The sequence below is a fragment of the Anabrus simplex genome, chromosome 5, assembly GCF_040414725.1.
Source record: "Anabrus simplex isolate iqAnaSimp1 chromosome 5, ASM4041472v1, whole genome shotgun sequence".
NCBI lineage: Eukaryota > Metazoa > Arthropoda > Insecta > Orthoptera > Tettigoniidae > Anabrus > Anabrus simplex.
In genome coordinates, this window is record NC_090269.1 from 350215285 (window position 1) to 350236967 (window position 21683).

The window sequence follows — 21683 nt, forward strand, 5'->3', positions numbered from 1 at the left end:
AAAAGTCAGGTTGTGAGCTTTACAAATAGAAAAAAGACCTCTCAGTTTTAATTACTGCGTTGATGGGGTGAAATTTCCTTTTGGGGATCATTGTAAGTATCTAGGTGTTAATATAAGGAAAGATCTTCATTGGAGTAATCACATAAATGGGATTGTAAATAAAGGATACAAATATCTGCGTATGGTTATGATGATGTTTAGGGGTTATAGTAAGGATGTAAAGGAGAGGGCATATAAGTCTCTGGTAAGACCTCAACTAGAGTGTGGTTCCAGTGTATGGGACCCTCACCAGGATTACTTGATTCAAGAACTGGAAAAAATCCAAAGAAAAGCAGCTTGATTTGTTCTGGGTGATTTCCGACAAAAGAGTAGCGTTACAAAAATGTTGCAAAGTTTGGGCTGGGAAGAACTGGGAGAAAGAAGACGAGCTGCTCGACTGAGTGGTATGTTCCGAGCTGTCAGCGGAGAAATGGCGTGGAATGACATTAGTAGACGAATAAGTTTGAATGGCGTCTTTAAAAGTAGGAAAGATCACAATATGAAGATAAAGTTGGAATACAAGAAGACAAATTGGGGCAAATATTCGTTTATAGGAAGGGGAGTTAGGGATTGGAATAACTTACCAAGGGAGATGTTCAATAAATTTCCAATGTCATTGAAATCATTTAAGAAAAGGCTAGGGAAACAACAGATAGGGAATCTGCCACCTGGACGACTGCCCTAAATGCAGATCAGTATTGATTGATTGACTATAAACCGCAGTGGTACGCAAAAGTTAGGAAATTTGTTTAGAGTGGTTGTAGGGAGGTACATTCAGGGAAACGGGGTGGACTAGGGAGCGGTGATAATCATACAGGGACCTGGAAGGCGAGTAGGAATGACATAAAAAGGTTAGTGCTGAAGCAGGACGAATAGAAATGCATAGTGTGACGATTTTTGCTGGTTGATATGTTGCTACACTACGCGTCGCTGGTGTAGATAATTAGTGATCAGCTGTCTGCGAACATGTGATTCTAAATGAGGTCTGATGTGACATAATTCGGAATTTGTTGTTTAAATAAATGATTTAAAACCGTGTGTTCATTATTGTGATGTTTCAGGACTGTGCATTCTGTTTACTGACCGATGTCTGTTTATGTGCGATATGTGTTTCGTTCAAATTAAGATATAGTGTTCCTTGTTTTGAAAGTAATATGTGAGGAATACGTAGGAAATATTTTACCTTTAGTAATGATTTAATGGCATTACTTCTGAAATTGTTTCGTTCAGTATCTTAATGAGTACGGTATCTCAAGCGTGTACGTGTCTATAGAGCTAAGTGATATTTCACTAATTCATCACGAAATCAAAGTCAGTTGCAGTTATCAATTATAACCTTAAAAACACATGTTCAACTGTTAGTGTACATGCTACTTAATATAAATATATTAAAACTCTGCAGGCACCCCATTTGATTGTTACGGGTATAACTCCCGAGAAGGCTCGCCAGTAGAGGCGGAAAACTATCGATAGTGCTATCGATAGCGACCACTATCGTCTGACATCGATAGTCAACGACAGTCCCCCCTTCCACCTTTCAGGCTTATTTTTCGCGCTAACAGAAATTGTACAGCTGTTTGCAGTTAACTGGTGAGGAGTTTGTTCCAATTCATAGGTGTGCATTTAAGTATCTCTGTGTACCGACGACTTCAGTGCCTAACTTTAGTTGAGTTGATGCTAATACGGGACAAAATATGAGATTTATAAGTTGTCATAGATTGTATGTAGGCGAGAGAAGATAAGGCACATTTTAGGTCAAAGACTTCGTGAAAGCAACTGAAAACTCTCCTGCCACCTGTTGAGAATGCTGTAAAACATTTTTCCAAAGATATTACAATACCCGAGAATATAGTGGGTGATCACAAAATGAACACTGCAGCTGAACGAGAATTTCTCGGGCGGTCACGTTATGGGCAAGGGCGTGCAGCCCGAGAGTGTCTCGGACGTGCCACTGAAGAGATTTATGAGTGATTCCGATTTGAATTTCAGAAAGACATAGCATGAAATAGTTGTGCTTTCTATTGATTTTTTGTGGATTGTGTTGAATAAATGTTCTACTGTATTTTCAGGCATAATGATATGATTCGTTCCTCTTTTTGAAAACCATCGATTACTATCGATAGTAGAGCTCATAAACAGGACGAATAATTCGTCCTGCTCATGATATCGGAAAATATCGATGGCGATTACTATCGATAGTTTGCCGCCTCTACTCGCCAGGATAAACAACATAGTAATCATGGCTGATGCGTTGCCTACGAGATATACAAGGCCGGGAAATAGCTACTAGTTTGTCGCTGAAAAATCGGCCCGACCGTGTTCACGGTTTGGCCGCTAGATGTCAGGTTTCCGTTCTGTTCTTAGCAGACTTCTCCAGGGGAGGGACTTGAACAAGGACATTGGCTGAAACTCATGGCGTGTTAGTGTTTGATGCTCATTTCTTGGCATGGTTCTCAAGCCCGACCAAGCTATGTGCAGATTTTGCAACACCGCCTCGTAAAGCTCATTTGAATTCGCCCGCGAAGCGATCTCATTGGCTAACTTCAGCAGCTGATAAAAATACGACGGCGCGAGATATCGACGTATTTTTTTCAAATTACTTATCAGTATGACCAACACTGTAACGCTCATATACTCGCTTCACATTCCAGCTCCATGGCTAAATGGTTAGCGTGCTGGTCTTCGGTCACAGGGGTACCGGATTCGATCCCCGGCAGGGTAGGGAAATTTAACCATCATTGATTAATTTCGCTGGCACAGGGGCTGGGTGTATGTGTCGTCTTCATCATTATTTCATCCTCATCACGACTCGCAAGTCGCCTACGGGAGTCACATCAAAAGACCTGCACCTGGCGAGCCGAACTTGTCCTCGGACACTTCCGGCACTAAAAGCCATACGCCATTTTATTTCATTACTCGGTTCACATTCTTTCCAACCACCCTGTATAGGGTTGACGTCAGGAAAGGCAACCACACGTAAAACAGGGCCAACTTCACATGTACGACAATTTGCACCCGAGACTGCACCAGAAAGTGGAAACATCAATATAGTATAGTTCCTTCTATGTTTTGCGATGTAGTTGCTTGACATGAAGCAAAAAGAAAATTCACCCGGTAGGCCTCATAGAGGATGAAATAATGAATGAATGATTTAATGTATGAATGCATGAATGCGATCTTCTACGTTTGAGGATACACTCGTCCCTCTTGTAATTTATACACATGCACATTTATAACTATTTTCCTCTAGTAAGAAATGTTGGCCAGTTCTGTTATTGACTATTCTGTTGCAGATGAGAACGCGAAGTGTAATGAAACCGACTCAAATAACATCGTCACCTCCATTTGCCGGCCACCCTTAAAATGCACGGGGAACTCAGGTACCTGTGTGAAGAATTGTGAATATAATTGAATACGTTTCTGTGGAAAACTGTTAAACGTTACTTTGTTACATTGAAAATACTGAATAAACATCAGATTTGCTTGCAATCTTTATGATTTTTTCTGTGCATCCTTAATACTTCAATTCCTGTGCAAATATATATCTGCTTGTTTCTTCGTATTTTAACTAACGGTTCATTTTGTGCAAAAATATTCAGTGCTAAATAATATAGTCTATTCAAAAATCACAAGTTTTAAATGACATATAATGTAGAAACGGGAATGCCTTCAAACTACCGTCTTCGAGTGAATGACTAACCGGGCGGGCAGAACACGCGCTACAGCTCGGCAACTCCAAGTGAAACCCCGGAAGAAATATGAACTTCAAGTAACCCCCTCCTACCCTTCTATCCCTAGTCATGCAAGACCAATAGATTTCTAATCTGTAGACATCGGCTAATTATGCAATATGTTTGGCGATATGAAGACCTCAAAAACCAACAAGGAAGTGCGTTTGAAGGTGAAATTGGACGAATAATTAAGTTTAATAGTGCACATATATGCATACTGCGATTAGTACACACATTTCAAATTTCGGATTTATTGTGCATGTTTTCGACCTTTATTATGCATTTATTTTAACGTGTTTTACAAGCAGTCTTCAACAAAATGTAAAATAATTAATGCCGTGAACTTTTTCGGCGTCCACCTCTCTGGTGTGGTGGTAAGTGTGATTAGCTGCCACCCCCGGAGGCCCGGGTTCGATTCCCGGGTCTGCCACGAAATTTGAAAAGTGGTACAAGGGCTGGAACGGGGTACACTCAGCCTCGGGAGTTCAACTGAGTAGAGTAGAGTAGAGATGGGTTCGATTCCCTTTTTTTTTTTTTTTTTTTGCAAGTTGCTTTACGTCGCGCCAACACAGATAGGTCTTATGGCGACGATGGGACAGGAAAGGGCTAGGAGTAGGAAGGAAGCGGCCGTGGCCTTAATTAAGGTACAGCCCCAGCATTTGCCTGGTGTGAAAATGGGAAACCACGGAAAACCATTTTCAGGGCTGCCGACAGTGGGGTTCGAACCTACTATCTCCCGAATAGTGGATACTGGCCGGACTTAAGCGACTGCAGCTATCGAGCTCGGTGGGTTCGATTCCCACCTCAGCCATCCTGTAAGTGGTTTCCCGTGGTTTCCCACTTCTCCTCCAGGCAAAGCCGGGAGTACCTAACTTACGGCCAGGGCCGCTTCCTTCCCTCTTTCTTGTCTATCCCTTCCAATCTTCACATCCCCCCCAGTAAGGCATAGCAGGCGAAGTCGCCTGGGTGAGGTACTGGTCATCCTCCCCCGTTGTACCCCCAGACCCAGAGTCTGAACCTCCAGGAGACTGTCCTTGAGGTGGTAGAAGTGGGATCCCTACTGAGTCCGAGGGAAAAACCGACCCAGAAGGGTAAATAGATAAAGATGAAGAAAAAGAAGATTTTTTTACTAGGGGCTTTACGTCGCACCGACACAGATAGGTCTTGTGGCGACGATGGGATAGGAAAGGCCTAGGAGTTGGAAGGAAGCGGCCGTGGCCTTAATTAAGGTACAGCCCCAGCATTTGCCTGGTGTGAAAATGGGAAACCACGGAAAACCATTTTCAGGGCTGCCGATAGTGGGATTCGAACCTACAATCTCCCGATGCAAGCTCACAGCCGCGCGCCTCTACACGCACGGCCAACTCACCCGGTAAAAGAAGAAAAAGAATTAGAAGTACTCTTTCGGCAATTAAATGGTTTAAAGGGAACTGGTGCTTATCAAGACACTTCCAAATTATATCAGAATCTGTCAATAAGCTAGAAACACGTGGATTGTTTGCGTCTTGGTGATTCGCTGGACATTATGGAGAACATGAAGCGTGAAATTGAAGGTATCTCAGGAAACCTCAGACTTTGTTTGCAATTAAAATCTCGTGATGTCCTTAAACATAATCCGGGCTGTGACATCATTGTACTGTAGCTATCAACAAATATTTGGCTGGTACCAAAGAGAATGTGCTGATACCGAACATGTGGATCTACCAGAATGTTAAACATTTACAGTCGCATCCGAATTCAAGTACTGTCCTGTCAATCAATCAATCAATCAATCAATCAATCAATCAATCAATCAATCAATCAATCAATCAATCAATCAATCAATCAATCAATCAATCAATCAATCAATCAATCAATCAATCAATCAATCAATCAATCAATCAATCAATCAATCAATCAATCAATCAATCAATCAATCAATCAATCAATCAATCAATCAATCAATCAATCAATCAATCAATCAATCAATCCTGATCTGCATTTAGGGCAGTCGCCCAGGTGGCAGATTCCCTATCTGTTGCTTTCCTAGCCTTTTCTTAAATGATTTCAAAGAAATTGGAAATTTATTGAACATCTCCCTTGGTAAGTTATTCCAATCCCTAACTCCCCTTCCTATAAATGAATATTTGCCCTAGTTTGTCCTCTTGAATTCCAACTTTATCTTCATATTGTGATCCTTCCTACTTTTATGAACGCCATTCAAACTTATTCGTCTACTAATGTTGTAACGTTCCAGACGTCACAGTGTAATTATGTTAATTTTATTATGTGTAATTAATTCAGGAATTTAACGTCATGATATTTATCTTGGTATGTAATTTTATTATAATTCATGTTTAATCATTTGCTCACTATCATTTCATTACTTTGTAACTACGACTTGTAAACGAGGGCTGAATATCCTAATATTAACTTAGATTCTTGCGACATTCGTTTAAATTTAACTTGCAGTAGATTTTCCTCTATCTTGCCACATCACTGAGGAAGAAGGAAGGAAAAATTTAGACATCAAATTCTGGGAAAAGCGAGCACGTATTCAAACGTTGTAACGACAGCTACTGTATTTCGACCAGAATAATTCAAACTGATCACCGCCTATATTTTCAAAGGAGCGTCATGTTGCCATGGATACTGAGTGAAAGGGCTAATAGAAGAACAGTTGATATCTTGCTTGGGACCCATCAACTCTAATATCTGGAGTGGGGAGAGACGTGTCAACTGATTTGACCACGTGTAGCGACCTGTAATTAGAGCCAGAAAAGGTTATAAAAGGGCGTGTTGGAGCTCTTGGCATCATTATTCTTCGGGATTCTTCTTGATTCTTCTATCTTGTATTTCGCTTTAGGTCTGATAACTTGTCTTATGGTTGTTGTACCATAGTGGACTAGTGTGATAGTTTATCACTTCTACATTAATTACTTCGTTACCACGACGTGGTACTTAGGAATTTCTGAAAGATGGGTGTATAGCCACTCTCATCAGGAAGTACGAACAGCTCTGTATTAGACCAGTTTATACCAGTCTAAGACAATAGGTAGTATTAAACTAGATAGAAATGAAACTTCAGTGCACATTTTCAGTAAAGTTGGAAGGATTATTAATTGAGTATCCTCTCCACATAACCCAAGGAGGTTTTTCTAACTATGACTTAGGGCTCATCTCCAATATATGGGATAGAGCATAACAGGGAGTGATAGTTTCAAAGCCATCATCCAATTAGTGGTTGATGAAATTTGCAAGACAGGAATGGTACTTAGCTGCAGATGAAGATATCTCAAAGACGACCGGTGATGTTCCAGCTACAAGGATGGAAGCTTTCCAAGGACCAGCAGAACAAGACTACATGGTGAGCAAGCGAGTTAAAAATATTGCAAGTTTTCGCGAAGTAGAGTCATTCAACTTTTTGTTAAATTCATTTCCTATTTTAAATTCAGTTCTCGTTAAACCGTCGTCATTTATATTCAATATAATAAATAGTATTTTCCTAGTTCACTTTAATCAATCTGCCTTAATTAGCCTTTTGATTTCTAATTCTCCTGCTTAATGATTAGTGCACTATCACCCCACCCCTGTGATAAGAGTCCGTCCAAGCTTGATTATAAATTTTTATCTTTAAGTCATCAACTTAAAGATTGGCGCCCTTAGCTTGCATGGTTGCATTTCTCGTTCAATTATTGTTCTCCAAGAGGGGAAGTCACAATGTCATTCCACGTCATCTCTCCGCTGACAGCTCGGAACATACCACTTAGTCGAGCAGCTCTTCTTCTTTATCTCAGTTCTTCCCAACCCAAACATTGCAACATTTTTGTAACGCTACTCTTTTGTCTTTTGTCCACTTCGTTCAGTTGTTCATTTATGATCATGATGTTATGTATTGGTGTGGGTGAATCGCGTGTCTAGCAAAGGAATATTTCGTTTGCATTTCATACAAGTGTTTAATAGCATGAAAATAAGTGCACATTTTACCACGTTTTGAGCATAGTTGCATGCTTATATTGGTGACTTATGCAGCATATATATACAGTATATTGTTGGGAGCGAGTACATAGGAGTCCCGGGGTGAAAACTATACCCTTCTACTCATCTGTTTTTGTGAAGTCGGAAAATCTCTATCACGTACACTGGCGGGGGAAAAGCGACCTGTCATGCGGAAGAAAATTATTTAAGAGAAGAAGAATTTAGAAAATACGATGTGTACTGATCTGTAGGCCTACAGGATAGTGTCCCATCACGAGCCAATCGAAGTGAAAATTGTCTAATGTTGTCGAATAGTAACCACCGGTCAGTGCTCACCTAGCTCTAACGGGATAAGTTTCCGTTAAACCAGCATTAAAGTGCTCTTGCTCTGTGCTTTGTCACTGCGCACGGCTTGGCAACACTGAGGTCTAAATAGCCAGTACTGATGGCTCTCATGCGCTGAGTGTTCCACTGTATCTATCTATCTATCTATCTATCTATCTATCTATCTATCTATCTATCTATCTATCTATCTATCTATCTATCTATCTATCTATCTATCTATTTATCTATCTATCTATCTATCTATCTATCTATCCATCCAAGTGTTCCATTCCCCTCCCTGAAGGAGAGGGGCAGGCCACCTAGAGGGTAACGTCCTCTCTCTGGCCAGGAGATTCCGGCAGGTTGGGTATAAGTGAAGGATTAAGGAGGTGTGTGAAGGATGTGGACAGTGATGAGATGGGGAGGGGTATTCGGCCTCTTGGCTAGTTATTTGTGTACGTTTATCAAGTTGATTAAATGCGGTAATTTATTTTATTTATTTTTTAATGAATTTATTTTGTTGTTACGATGGTACTGAATACTTTGGGGATGATAAAATAAGATAAGCGATTGGAAGTATGAAAGATGGACTAGCATTGTTTTTCTTTTTTTGTGGTGGTGTGTAAGGAGACACGGGAAGCAGTTGGAGGTGAAAAGTATGAATGAGTGAGCATTTTGACTCCTTTCTTCTTCTTCTTCTTCTTCTTCTTCTTCTTCTTCTTCTTCTTCTTCTTCCCACCTACCAACCCAAGCCCCATCTGCTGATAACCATAAGGGTGATGAAAATATCCCTCCGTATCCACCCAGATTACCCACTTCTTCTATATATATAAATGGCTGAAAAGTTGCTGTTGATAGGACGTAGACTGAGGGTTATTAGAGAGCTTAATTTATGGCGGAAGGGGAAAGGGTCTTGCGGTAGGGGGAAATAATTACACTGATTTACAAGGGGTAGATATCTGACATGATGTTTACTATTTCCAATGCAGTTTTTCATGCTGATTTCAAATCTGAGAACCGTTTTGCCCTATCACGTCAGATTTTGAAGATGCTGACAAAGTTTTATTTCTATGGAACAGCAGTCAGCGAGAATAGTTTTCATAATTTTTCGTTATTTTCATACAAAGCCGAATATTTTCATTTGCTTCTTTCTTATTGTCAGTAACAATGGACATTATGTGGTCCAGAGGTTGCAAAAATTCACCAGATCTGTTTTGGTACGTGTGCGGCTGTGAAACTAACAAATCCAATATGTGCCATGTTGTGCAAATGCACTACTCTTCATTTTCATTAGCAGTCCATATAGCAATCAATGCTCTAGTGAATCTTCTGTCTGCGAATTAGTTTCCTTGATACAATGTTAAATTTATGTAAATTATTGATGTCGTATATCTCAAAAAGAATGGGTGATAGAGACAATGGTTTGCATATTTTAACTCAACACGTTTCAATTGTCTTAGAACGCGTGTTGGATACCAAGATATTCAACGAAAGTAATTTTTTGTTGATCAGTGTTATTTGTACCAAAGTTTCAGTCGGCGTTCCACTGTACTATTCTACCGGAAGTAAAATTATGTCTGTGAGTTAAGTACAGTAAAACCTACCTTAACGAACACCTCTCACCGGCGGACACCCCTCATTGGCGGACGATTTTATAGGTCCGTAATTGAATACCATGTTGTGTATGAGTAATTTACCCCTATTATACGGATACCCTTTATTAGGCACGCGGACACACCATAGCCACGAGAAACTCCAATTAAACCTCTCCTAACGGACACTTTCGTTTTCAAAAAATACAGTATTTGTGTCCTGTACAGTATGTATTCGCTTACTTTTTGCACAGGCGGTACTTCCAAGAATCGAAGACATCGCAACTTTTGGTCCAGCTGTACATCCTTGGAAGGCAACACTATGCTACGCTATCACTTCCGGATGTTGTGTGATCTGACATGCTCGACATTCACTGTCAGGTTACTTTTCATTGACTCGTAGGCTTTTGATGTGTTCAGTTTTACGTTAGTAAGTTGGTGTAAACATGGCTCCGAGGAAGTTTTTAACTCTAAAAGAAAAGGTAGGCATAACAGACTATCATAAACGTGAGAAGTGTGGCGTGCGTAAACTGCCTGAAGTGTTCAAGATTGGAAAGACACGGGCAGCTGAAATTGTAAAAAAGCAAGGGGAACTAGTGAAAGAATGGCATTTAAATGGCAAATAACAGCGCATTAAACTGTTTCAAAGTGCTAGTGGAGCTCTGATTGACAAGGCAACGCTAGAGTGGTTCGCTAAAATAAGAAGTCAAAATGTCCCTGTGCCAGGACCAATGATACAAGCAAAAAACGTTAGAATTCGCGGCAGAAATAGGTATTGGAGATTTCAAAGTCTCGAATGGCTGACTAGAATGATTCAGAAAGCGACATGGTATCAACTTCAGAGTGATTTGCGGAAAATCATCCAGTGTTAATATGGAGATTGTTGAAAACTGGCAAGAAAAAATACCTTCAATCATAGACGGGTATGCTCCGGAAAATATTTTGAATGCCGATGAAACTGGATTATTTTTTCGTGCTTTACCCGACAAAACTTTGTGTTTCAAAGGAAATCGTTGTACTGGTGGAAACGTTGCGAAAGAACGCCCTATGGTCTTGTTATGTGTAAGCATGAGTGGAGAACGGGAGAAGCCCCTTGTGATAAGAAAAGCTGCAAAACCAAGGTGTTGTAAGAATATGGACGTTACGAAGTTTGGCATTGAATGGAAAGCGAATAGGAAAGCATGGGTGACCAGAGAAATAATGATAGAGTGGCTAGGAGATTTGGACAGAAAAATGATACGCCAGGAGCGAAACGTCTTATTATTCCTTGAGAATGCAGCATATCATCCGGATACAATTAAGTTGCAAAATGTGAAGATCTTCTTTTTCTCACTAAATGTAACATCATTTTCTCAGCCGCTTGACTAAGGAGTGATCCAGAACTTCAAGGTTATGTACAGACAGTTAGTGATGAAGCACATAGTATCAGAACTTAACGGGAATGAAGTAACCCTTCAAACACTGACAAAGGGACTGAATGTTCTCCAAGCAATTTCGTGGATAACCAATGCATTGAAAAACGTTACAGCCTCAACAATTAGTAACTGCTTTCTGAAAGCTGGGTTTCCCGCTAGTGGTGGACATCCCGAAATACAATCGGATACCTTTCCTGATAACACGGAAACAACACAATAGTTGATTAATGCAGCAGTTTACAATGTACAAGTGAACACATATATCGAATTTGATTCAGATGTTAGCAGAGTGTGAGAGTGGAGACACGAAAACGATTCTTCAGTCAATTCAAGGGAAGAAGGACACAAATGAAGATTCTGACGAAAGCGGGAGTGAAGGTGATGCTAATGAACGACTTTGAAGAAAATATCTAAATTAATGTGCAGGCAATAACCTCGTACAGTGAAGGCTCTCGGCATTGTTAAGCGACTGAAAGAATTTTATTGTAAACAAAACGATGGAAAAGGTGTAAATTTGACCCAGGAAATAGTGAAAATATCATTGCTAAACCGAAATGGATAAAACAAACGAACATTAAGAATTTTTTCGAGTACTAATATTTTATTATACTGTGCTAGATATTGTTACATCTACATACTGATTAAAAAAACTCGTATGTTCTTCTTAATTTTAACATGGTGAACGGTAAGAGTGTACAGCGTGCTCAATAGAGGTTTCCATAGAAGTGTTTTTGTCTCTTTAATACAGTAAATCCCAGCTGCAGAAGCTCATCTATAACTTTCTCATGTGAGTACAGTGCAGTATATTGTACAATACTCTATACAGCATACAATTAAAGGTACATTTGGGAGAATTGTTAACACATACAATACATAGGTTATTGTGTTCCAACTTATGTTTAATGATACCGGTTTCGTAACCTCTCTCGGGCGGTCATCCCTTCATAACGGACATTTTTTTTCGGTCCCGAAGGTGTGCGTTATAGAGGGGTTTTACTGGACAAGTGCTAGAACCATGGCGAATGGAGAGAACGGCAACAGCTGTTCACTGACTCTCTCACACTCGCTCTGCTCTCTCTGTCACACTAGCTGACGGAACTAGCGCTTATATCGCTTGATTTCCACGGTCTTACTTCAATCTGTCGTGCTATACGTAAGGTGTTGACGTGCTTTGAGAGCTCGATTATGCGCACTCAGTTCAATCGGAGCGTCATAGCAAGAGAATACGGCGACCGCTTTAAATGATTGTGGCCTCACTTAGTTCGCAAATAGCAGACCAACAAATAAAAGTAACGTTACTGTGAATACGAATATAGTGTTTGAGTAAGTGAGTGTGGACCTTGAACATTTGGCCTCTGAATACAGTGTCCCCAAACACGTGGGAAGTAATCGAGGAGGGGGTGTAGTACAGTTACATAACCATTTATTTATAGTAAACCAGTACTTAATAATAATAATAATAATAATAATAATAATAATAATAATAATAATAATAATAATAATAATAATAATATTATATTATATAATAATAATAATAATAATAATAATAATAATAATAATAATAATAATAATAATAATATTATATTATATTATAATAATATTATAATAATATTATTATTATATTATTATTATTATTATTATTATTATTATTATTATTAAAATGGAAGCATCCTAATTTCAGTACATAACAAAAACATCAAGCGTTGCAAAAGCAATGCAGGATTATAAGTTGTTATTTTTACATTTTATATACATCTCTCTCACTGGTTTATCCCCTGTGGGCGGGGCTGTAGAATAATATTCACAGTATTCCCTGCCTCTCGTAAGAGGCGACTAAAAGGGGCATCAGAGGCTCTCAACTTGGGAGCGTGGGTTAACAACCCTTAGATAAGTCCTGGTATTGTTTCCACTTACTTGTGCCACGCTCCTTACTTTCGTCTATCCTATCCGACCTCACTTGGTCAACTCTTGTTTTTTCTGATCCCGATGGTATTATGTCTGGAGGCGTAGGGTGTCTTTCATTTCCACGTCTTTCGTGGCCCTAGTCTTTCTTTGGCCGACAACTTCAGCTTTCGAAGTGTCGGATACCCTCCATTTTCCCCTCTGATTAGTGTCAATACAGGATGGATGCCTAGTTGCAATTCCCCCTAAAACAATAATCACCACCACCACTACCACCACCATCTCTCTGGTTGTTGCAGTAAGTGCCAACCAAACAAACTGCAATCACTTCACATAATCGCCGGGCAGAGTAGCTCAGACGGTTAAGGCGCTGGCCTTCTAACCCCAACTTGGCAGGTTCGATCCTGGCTCAGTCCGGTGGTATTTGAAGGTGCTCTGCCTGTCGTCATTTCTTGATGGATGCAGTAACGTTTGCATACAACTCTTGACACAGGCCAGAATAAAATGTAGTTTGCACCAAAGTCCCATTCACGGCTGTGACAATGTGGAAGCTGCTGGTTGGTTATAATAATAATAATAATAATAATAATAATAATAATGAGGAGAAGAAGAAGAAGAAGAAGAAGAAGAAGAAGAAGGCAGACCCTCCGATGGAGGTGGGTGGCATCTGCCATGTGTAGGTAACTGCGTGTTATTGTGGTGGAGGAGTGTGTTATGTGTGGTGTGTGAGTTGCAGGGATGTTGGGGACAGCACAAACATCCAGTTCCCGATCCACTGGAATTAACCAATGAAGGTTAAAATCGCCGGTTAAAATCCCCAACCCAGCCGGGAATCGAACCCGAGACCCTCTGAAGCTAAGGCCGGTACGCTGACCATTCGGCCAACGAGTCGGACACAGAATCTGATGGGAAAAAATATTTTCTCTGTGACTATTTCAGATGAACCTGAGACCATTGCTGTTCCTGTCTCTGGTCCTAGCAGCGTACGCCAGGGAGTGCACTCGTCCGAGAAGTGCTGAGGACTGTGACCGCATAAAAGTCAAGTGTGTGGTGAAGGACCCTGACCGCTGTAGGGATGAAAATGGAGAGTATCAGGAGAAAGGAGGCTTCTGCGGTAAATGCAACATATGTCTCCGATATGTGGGTAAGTTCTCTCTTTACGTTGTTCCTATATTCTAACAACTGTAGGTTTTCGGACACGCTTGAGTGGCGGCGGCCAGGTAATGGAAATATAGCGGCTGTACGTGAATTAATACACAGCCATACCATTTTCATTAACACTACCGCAGGGTTCCTGAAGATAGGGTTCCAGCTCCTCCGGTGGGGTGGCAATACAGTTTGTACAAAATAGTAAGGTATTCGTGGGCACATTGGATGCAGTACGATATACAGGCATATCATTTTGTCTAGGCATAGCTTTATTTATCTCCTCCGCAACCGTGTGCTTGATGCTTTCCTTAAGACTTCTTATTTCTTCACATATTGCTTTTAATTCCTCCTTTCCATGTCTTAACATAATTAAATCATCTTTGCATATCTTGCACATCCATAGTAATGTAGTGCTAGGCTTTTTGAGAGTCGCGAAGTCACCCGCATTAACTCCGGAACACTCCGTGTGAAACCACTTACGGTAACTTCCATCACAGCCCACAGCAGCACTGGTCTCTGTTATCTGTTTTCCACATTCTCCGCACGAAGTGTTGTCACCTGTGCTCTCGGTATCGTCCTTCCCTGGCATTACGGACACATCCTCAAAGACGTTGCAGAACAGAGCAATATGGTTACCACACTAAAAGAATCGTGAAGTGCTCGTTTGGCTGATATTTACTCCACTACACAAAGAAACTAGAAGATAACACGTATTCAGATATAAATTCACTCTAGAAAATAAACTTTACCGTATATGGATACATTGGATCAGTTTTGATGTCTGGTAGGCCGTGATTTCAAATAGTAAGCCGTCACTATCGATATACTTAAGCACCACCACGAGCGCTAATGTGAGTCAATACATTGTTTCACTTAAGCACCACCACGAGCGCTAATGTGAGTCAATGCATTGTTTCACTTAAGCACCACCACAAGCGCTAATGTGAGTCAATGCTGAGTTTCACTTAAGCACCGCTACGAGCGCTAATGTGAGTCAACACATTGTTTCACTTAAGCACCACTACGAGCTCTAATGTCAGTCAATACATTGTTTCACTTAAGCACCACCACAAGCGCTAATGTGAGTCAATGCAGAATTTCACTTAAGCACCACTAAGAGCGCTAATCTAAGTCAATGCTGAGTTTCATTTAAGCACCACTACGAGCGCTAATGTGAGTCAATGCAGAATTTCACTTAAGCACTACTAAGAGCGCTAATGTGAGTCAATGCTGAGTTTCACTTAAGCACCACCACAAGTGCTAATGTGAGTCAATGCAGAATTTCAGTTAAGCACCACTAAGAGCGCTAATCTGAGTCAATGCTGAGTTTCACTTAAGCACCACTACGAGCGCTAATGTAAGTCAATGCTGAGTTTCACTTAAGCACCGCTACGAGCGCTAATGTGAGTCAACACATTGTTTCACTTAAGCACCACTACGAGCTCTAATGTCAGTCAATACATTGTTTCACTTAAGCACCACCACAAGCGCTAATGTGAGTCAATGCAGAATTTCACTTAAGCACCACTAAGAGCGCTAATCTAAGTCAATGCTGAGTTTCATTTAAGCACCACTACGAGCGCTAATGTGAGTCAATGCAGAATTTCACTTAAGCACTACTAAAACCGGGCGAGTTGGCCGTGCGCGTAGAGGCGCGCGGCTGTGAGCTTGCATCCGGGAGATAGTAGGTTCGAATCCCACTATCGGCAGCCCTGAAAATGGTTTTCCGTGGTTTCCCATTTTCACACCAGGCAAATGCTGGGGCTGTACCTTAATTAAGGCCACGGCCGCTTCCTTCCAACTCCTAGGCCTTTCCTATCCCATCGTCGCCATAAGACCTATCTGTGTCGGTGCGACGTAAAGCCCCTAGCAAAAAAAAAAAGCACTACTAAGAGCGCTAATGTGAGTCAATGCTGAGTTTCACTTAAGCACCACCACAAGTGCTAATGTGAGTCAATGCAGAATTTCACTTAAGCACCACTAAGAGCGCTAATCTAAGTCAATGCTGAGTTTCATTTAAGCACCACTACGAGCGCTAATGTGAGTCAATGCAGAATTTCACTTAAGCACTACTAAGAGCGCTAATGTGAGTCAATGCTGAGTTTCACTTAAGCACCACCACAAGTGCTAATGTGAGTCAATGCAAAATTTCAGTTAAGCACCACTAAGAGCGCTAATCTGAGTCAATGCTGAGTTTCACTTAAGCACCACTACGAGCGCTAATGTGAGTCAATGCTGAGTTTCACTTAAGCACCGCTACGAGCGCTAATGTGAGTCAACACATTGTTTCACTTAAGCACCACTACGAGCGCTAATGTCAGTCAATACATTGTTTCACTTAAGCACCACCACAAGCGCTAATGTGAGTCAATGCAGAATTTCACTTAAGCACTACTAAGAGCGCTAATCTGAGTCAATGCTGAGTTTCACTTAAGCACCACAACAAGCGCTAAAGTGAGTCAATGCTGAGTTTCACTTAAGCACCACCACGAGCGCTAATGTGAGTCAATACATTGTTTCACTTAAGCACCACCACAAGCGCTAATGTGAGTCAATGCAGAGTTTCACTTAAGCACCACTACGAACACTAATGTGAGTCAATACATTGTTTCACTTCAGCATCACCACGAGTGCTAATGTCAGTCAATGCAGCGTTTCATTTAAGCCCTTATAACTACAATCGGTGTTGATATTTATAAAACATCAAAAAACGCCTTTGGGTATTGAACCAACAACACATTATATAGAGAATCATGTAAATAAGTTAATTTGGCTAGGATTTGACTAAAAAAGGAAACTAGTAAAGACACGAGCGATTTTAGGATGTAGTTCGGAACTGCATTTAGGCCGAAAGTGATTTTCAAATTTTTTAAAACTTTCATAGATCTATCCAAGACTCGCAATTTGAAACTTTTGCGGGCCCGGTATACCTTCAATTTTCGGCACAATTAAGAAAATTCCTTAATATTACGTTCTTCGTAGATGGGGCTACTCTGCTAAGAAAGGTTTTCAACAAACTCAGAGTAATTTGTAATGTATATTCTATACATAATGAAAACAGCGGTTCTTTGAATTTATATACAGTACAGTACAATTAATTTCATGCTTACTAAAACTGTAAAAGACAAATAAAACCTTCACAGTATTAATTTTCGATTTTTGAACGTGCCCATTGTGATACAATTTTCCGACGTAATCCAAATAGAGTTTCAATCCTTTCTGGTTGATTATACACGAACACATAACGTTCCAACTCATTAATACACTGCTTATCTTTTTGATGAAGAGGTGGCTACTTCGGGACAACAATTATTTCTTCACTTCAAGGAGACATCCCAGTTTCTCAGTTAACGACATGTTATCTGTGTGACATGGCTCTTCCTCTTCAGTTGACTGGGGCACAAATTCTGCATGATGGAAATATTTCATAACTGTTTCTTTAGACACGTCCATCCAAGCATGATGGATCCAGAAAATTGCGTTAAAGACCGTCACACCGCATTGTTGCACTTATTTGCTGCGTTGATGAGGGTCCGCATTAACTGTTTTCTGTACAGTAATTTTACACCTTGAGTTATCCCTTTATCTAGCGGTTGCGCTTCACTACTTGGATGGCATACCTTTTACTGCGACATTTCATACATCTAGGTCTTCGTTGCTTGTTGCATTATTGACATCATCATCATCATCATCATCATCATCATCATAGGTTGTTCTGCCATCCGGCAGGTCCAGTCATGACTGTGACCTCCATATCTCTCGATCTTGTGCCCTTTTCTTCACTTCTGCATAATTTTCCTTCGTTTTTCTAATGCTGTCTAATAACTGGTATCGTTTCTTTCCCCTTCCTCGTTTTCCTTTTATCATCCCTTCAATTGCTACTCGTAGTGAAGTGTTGTGTCTTAGATTATGCCCTATCCAATTTTTCTTCGTATTTTGGATTACGGTCAGCATGCTCGCCACTTCTCCCACTCCCTTCAGAACTTCCTCATTTGATATTTTATCTTCCCACTTTACTCCTTCAATTCTTCGCCAAATCCACATCTCAAAGGCCTCTATTCTTCTCTGTTCTTCCTTCCTTAAAGTCCATGTTTCAGCGCCATATAACATAGAGCTATACTCCATACGTAACACCTTGCAACTCTCTTCCTCAGATCTTTCTCTAGCGGGCCACAAAGCAGTTTTTTCTTCTTGTTGAAGCTTTCATTGGCTAAGGCAATTCGAGTTTTATGTCTGTTATAGAGTGAAGGTCTTCAGTCACAATACTTCCGAGATACTTAAACTTATTCACCTGTTCAATAATTTCTTCCCCATCTTGATTGTCGCTTTTTCACCTTTACCTCTAAGTATCATGATTTTGGTTTCCTTTTTGTTTACGCTCATTCCATACTCTTCACACGTTTTGTTTAATTCTCTCAGCATTTTGCGGAGGTCCTTCACATTTTTAGCTATGACAGCCATGTCATCAGCAAATCTTATACATTCAATTCTCTTACCTCAAACGTTGACACCTCCTTTACCATCCAAGCATTCACATATAATTTCCTCCAAGTAAATATTAAACAAAGTTGGTGATAAGCAGCAACCCTGTCAAACACCTCTCCCTAGTCTGATTTCTTCTGTTAATTCTCCTCTTATTCTCACTCTTGCTGTTTGGTTATAATATAATTCCTTGATCAGTCTTCTCTCTCTCCATTCCACTCCATATTTTTAAGTATCTCCAAGAGCTTATCCCACCCCACTTTGTCAAATGCCTTCTCTAAGTATACAAAGACTGTGTATACTTTTCTATTCTTCTCTATGTATCTTTCTCCTATGACTTTCAGTAAACCAATGGCAACAGTATTTTACGCTTAGCCTTCTTCATTTTTAGATTGATTCGTCTTAACCAGCCACCGAAAGTATCATCTACCGGGCGAGTTAGCCGTGCGGTTAGAGTCGCGCAGCTATGAGCTAGCACCCTGGAACAAGTGGGTTCGAACCCCACCGGTGGCAGCCCTGAAGATGATTTACCGTGGTTTCCCATATTTACACCAGGAAAATGCTGCGACTGTACCGTAATTAAGGCTACAGCCACTTCCTTTCCATTCCTATCCTTTCCTATATCATCGTCGCCGTAAGACCTACCTGCGTCGGTGCGACGAAAAATAAATTTGTAAAAAAAAAGAAAATTAGCTTCCTCTTGTGACGCGAAAATACAGGAAGGCTGTTTGTCTTAACGTTATTAGTTTTAAATGCTCTTGGGCATACATCATTTCCAATGACAATGTTAAAACTGCTTGCACAAAACCATTACAAAACAGCTAAACAAAATCAATTTTTTAACCTGTCCATACTGTCATTTAAGGGCACTGCAATGTCTATAGTTGAGAGATGTTCAATGTACAGAGGATTTTTAACATTTAAAAGTATAGGGAATTAAATGGTGCGTTCAATATATGTCCAATGAAAAGGGGTGTCCAGGCTATAAGTGTGCGTAAGGTGAGAGGTTTTCACTGTTCTAGTTTTAGCTGTCCATAGTGGTCATTTTATATTGATTAGAAAATCGTAAATTACAAATATGTTAGTTCCCACAGATTTATGCATTTGGAAATAAAAATCATATCTATGCGTCATAGGTACTTGCAGAACAATGCACACCAAGAATTCAGAAAGATCCATTGGGAAGAAAACTTATCTCGATCATGGAATCAGGCGATGCTGAAACGGATATTTATACAGAACATGATCAAGGGTGAAAATATTATAATTAATGCAACTCTGTTCATTAGGAGTTAGGCCTTATGAAATATTTCCTAGAAATCCATCTTCCACTAGATTTTATAAAATATTTCCTGAAATCCATCTTCCAAAACAAATAATAATGTTATTGTGTTTACGTCACGCTAACTACTTTTGGCGGTTTTCGGAGACGCCAAGATGCTGGAATTTTGTCCAACAGGAGTTCTTTTACGTGCTAGTAATCTAACGACATGAGGCTGACCAATTGTTTTGTCGTTCCTGTTGCAGGTGTGAACGAGAAATGCAACGCTTCTCTGCCTGGAGAATACACCATCCCCATCTGCAGACCTCCATTAATATGCACCGGTAATGATGGAAATTGCGTGGAGAGCTGCACCAGTTATACAAATTGAAAATTTATGTTACTTCCGTTTCAACGAAATAAATATGTTGTGAACAATAGTGCTAAGTATATTACAACCTAGTCCATGTAATCCGCTGGTAGGTGAAGAATGAGATATAGTGAGCGGTACAGAAGCAGAACTCAGTCCAGCTGCGGTTCAGAGGGCCCTAGGTTCGATTTCGGACTGGGCGTGGGATTTTAACTGCGATTCGTTACTTCCACTGGTTTGGGGACTGTGCGTTTGTGTTTGTCATAATACATTTCAGTTCGTTTTCATACAATACACTACACAATCAGCCACCACAGAAGCAAGGGAAATTTCCTCACAAAGCCACTGGAGTATAAAGATATATTTCATCGCCTATTAAAATACGGTTTAGTACTAAATAAACACGGTTCATCAAAGATGAAGTAAATATTGAACAAAGAAAATAAATGCTGCTATAGAAAAACATTTCCTTGAATTATTAGTTCTTAGTATGTGATAAATGGGCCTACTGACAACTTTGAAAGTTATCAAGGTCAGGCGTCGTAATATATGATTACAAATATTTTCGTTGACTGAGCAAATAACTGACCCCGAGATAACTTTCTTATAACATGTGATTAAACAATTTTATGATTCTATTTAGTATTTGTAAAGCCGCTAATAGTTTAAGATTATGCATATTACAGTAGAAGTCAGAAATTAGTTTGTAGACCAACAAAATAAGCGGTAATATTACCATTTGACGGGGGAAGAATTGAAATCTCCAGAGTCCGAATCATTGGTGCTGAAATATCTGAACGTTTCTTCTACCCCTGGGGTCCCAAACCTCGTGAGACCTGTACGCCAATAATAGGATCTCAGTTACTTAGAGTAGGCTCTTTATTTTCATCTATGTTGTGTTTGACCAACGCCTTATGTATTAAGTTTGCAAAGAGCAAGGGGACCTTACCCGAAACCCACACAGTGTAATAATTTCGTGTGGCTATTTCTAGCCGGGTGCAGCCCTTCTAAAGCAGACCCTCCGATGACGGGTGTGCGGCATCTGCCATGTGTAGGTAACCGCGTGTTATAGTGGTGGAGGATAGTGTTACGTGTGGTTTGTGAGTTGCAGGGATGTTGGGGACAGCACAAACACCGAGCGCCCGAGCCACTGGAATTATCCAATGAAGGTTAAAATCCCCGACCCTCCCGGGAATCGAACCCGGGACCCTCTGGACCAAAGACCAGCACGCTAACCATTTAGCCATGGAGCCGGACGATACCTTCAGTTTAACATGGAATGTTTTTGGAATCTATTTGGAATTATCATCATAAAATTCCCAACACCATTGTAACCATTGCTTCCAGGTTTTGTCTATGTATACTGGATCAGTACCGCCATCTTCTGACTGTGTGCGCTTTCTTCCTGTAACTAGTGTTCGTGCCATTTTCAGCATTAGATTTCCTCTTAGGTAGGGCCCC

General features: G+C 40.4%; 1 protein-coding gene across 1 annotated transcript in view; it reads left to right on the top strand.

Moving 5' to 3' along the window:
* Positions 1-20292, top strand: part of LOC136874093 (uncharacterized) — a 35122-nt gene extending 14830 nt beyond the window's left edge. Inside the window, exons 2-3 of the mRNA XM_067147646.2 lie at positions 13900-14104; positions 20119-20292. Of these exons, the coding sequence (XP_067003747.2) occupies positions 13900-14104; positions 20119-20243 (330 nt within the window). The 3' untranslated portion in view covers positions 20244-20292. The remainder of the gene's footprint in view (positions 1-13899; positions 14105-20118) is intronic.
* The last annotated feature ends 1391 nt before the right edge of the window (positions 20293-21683 follow it).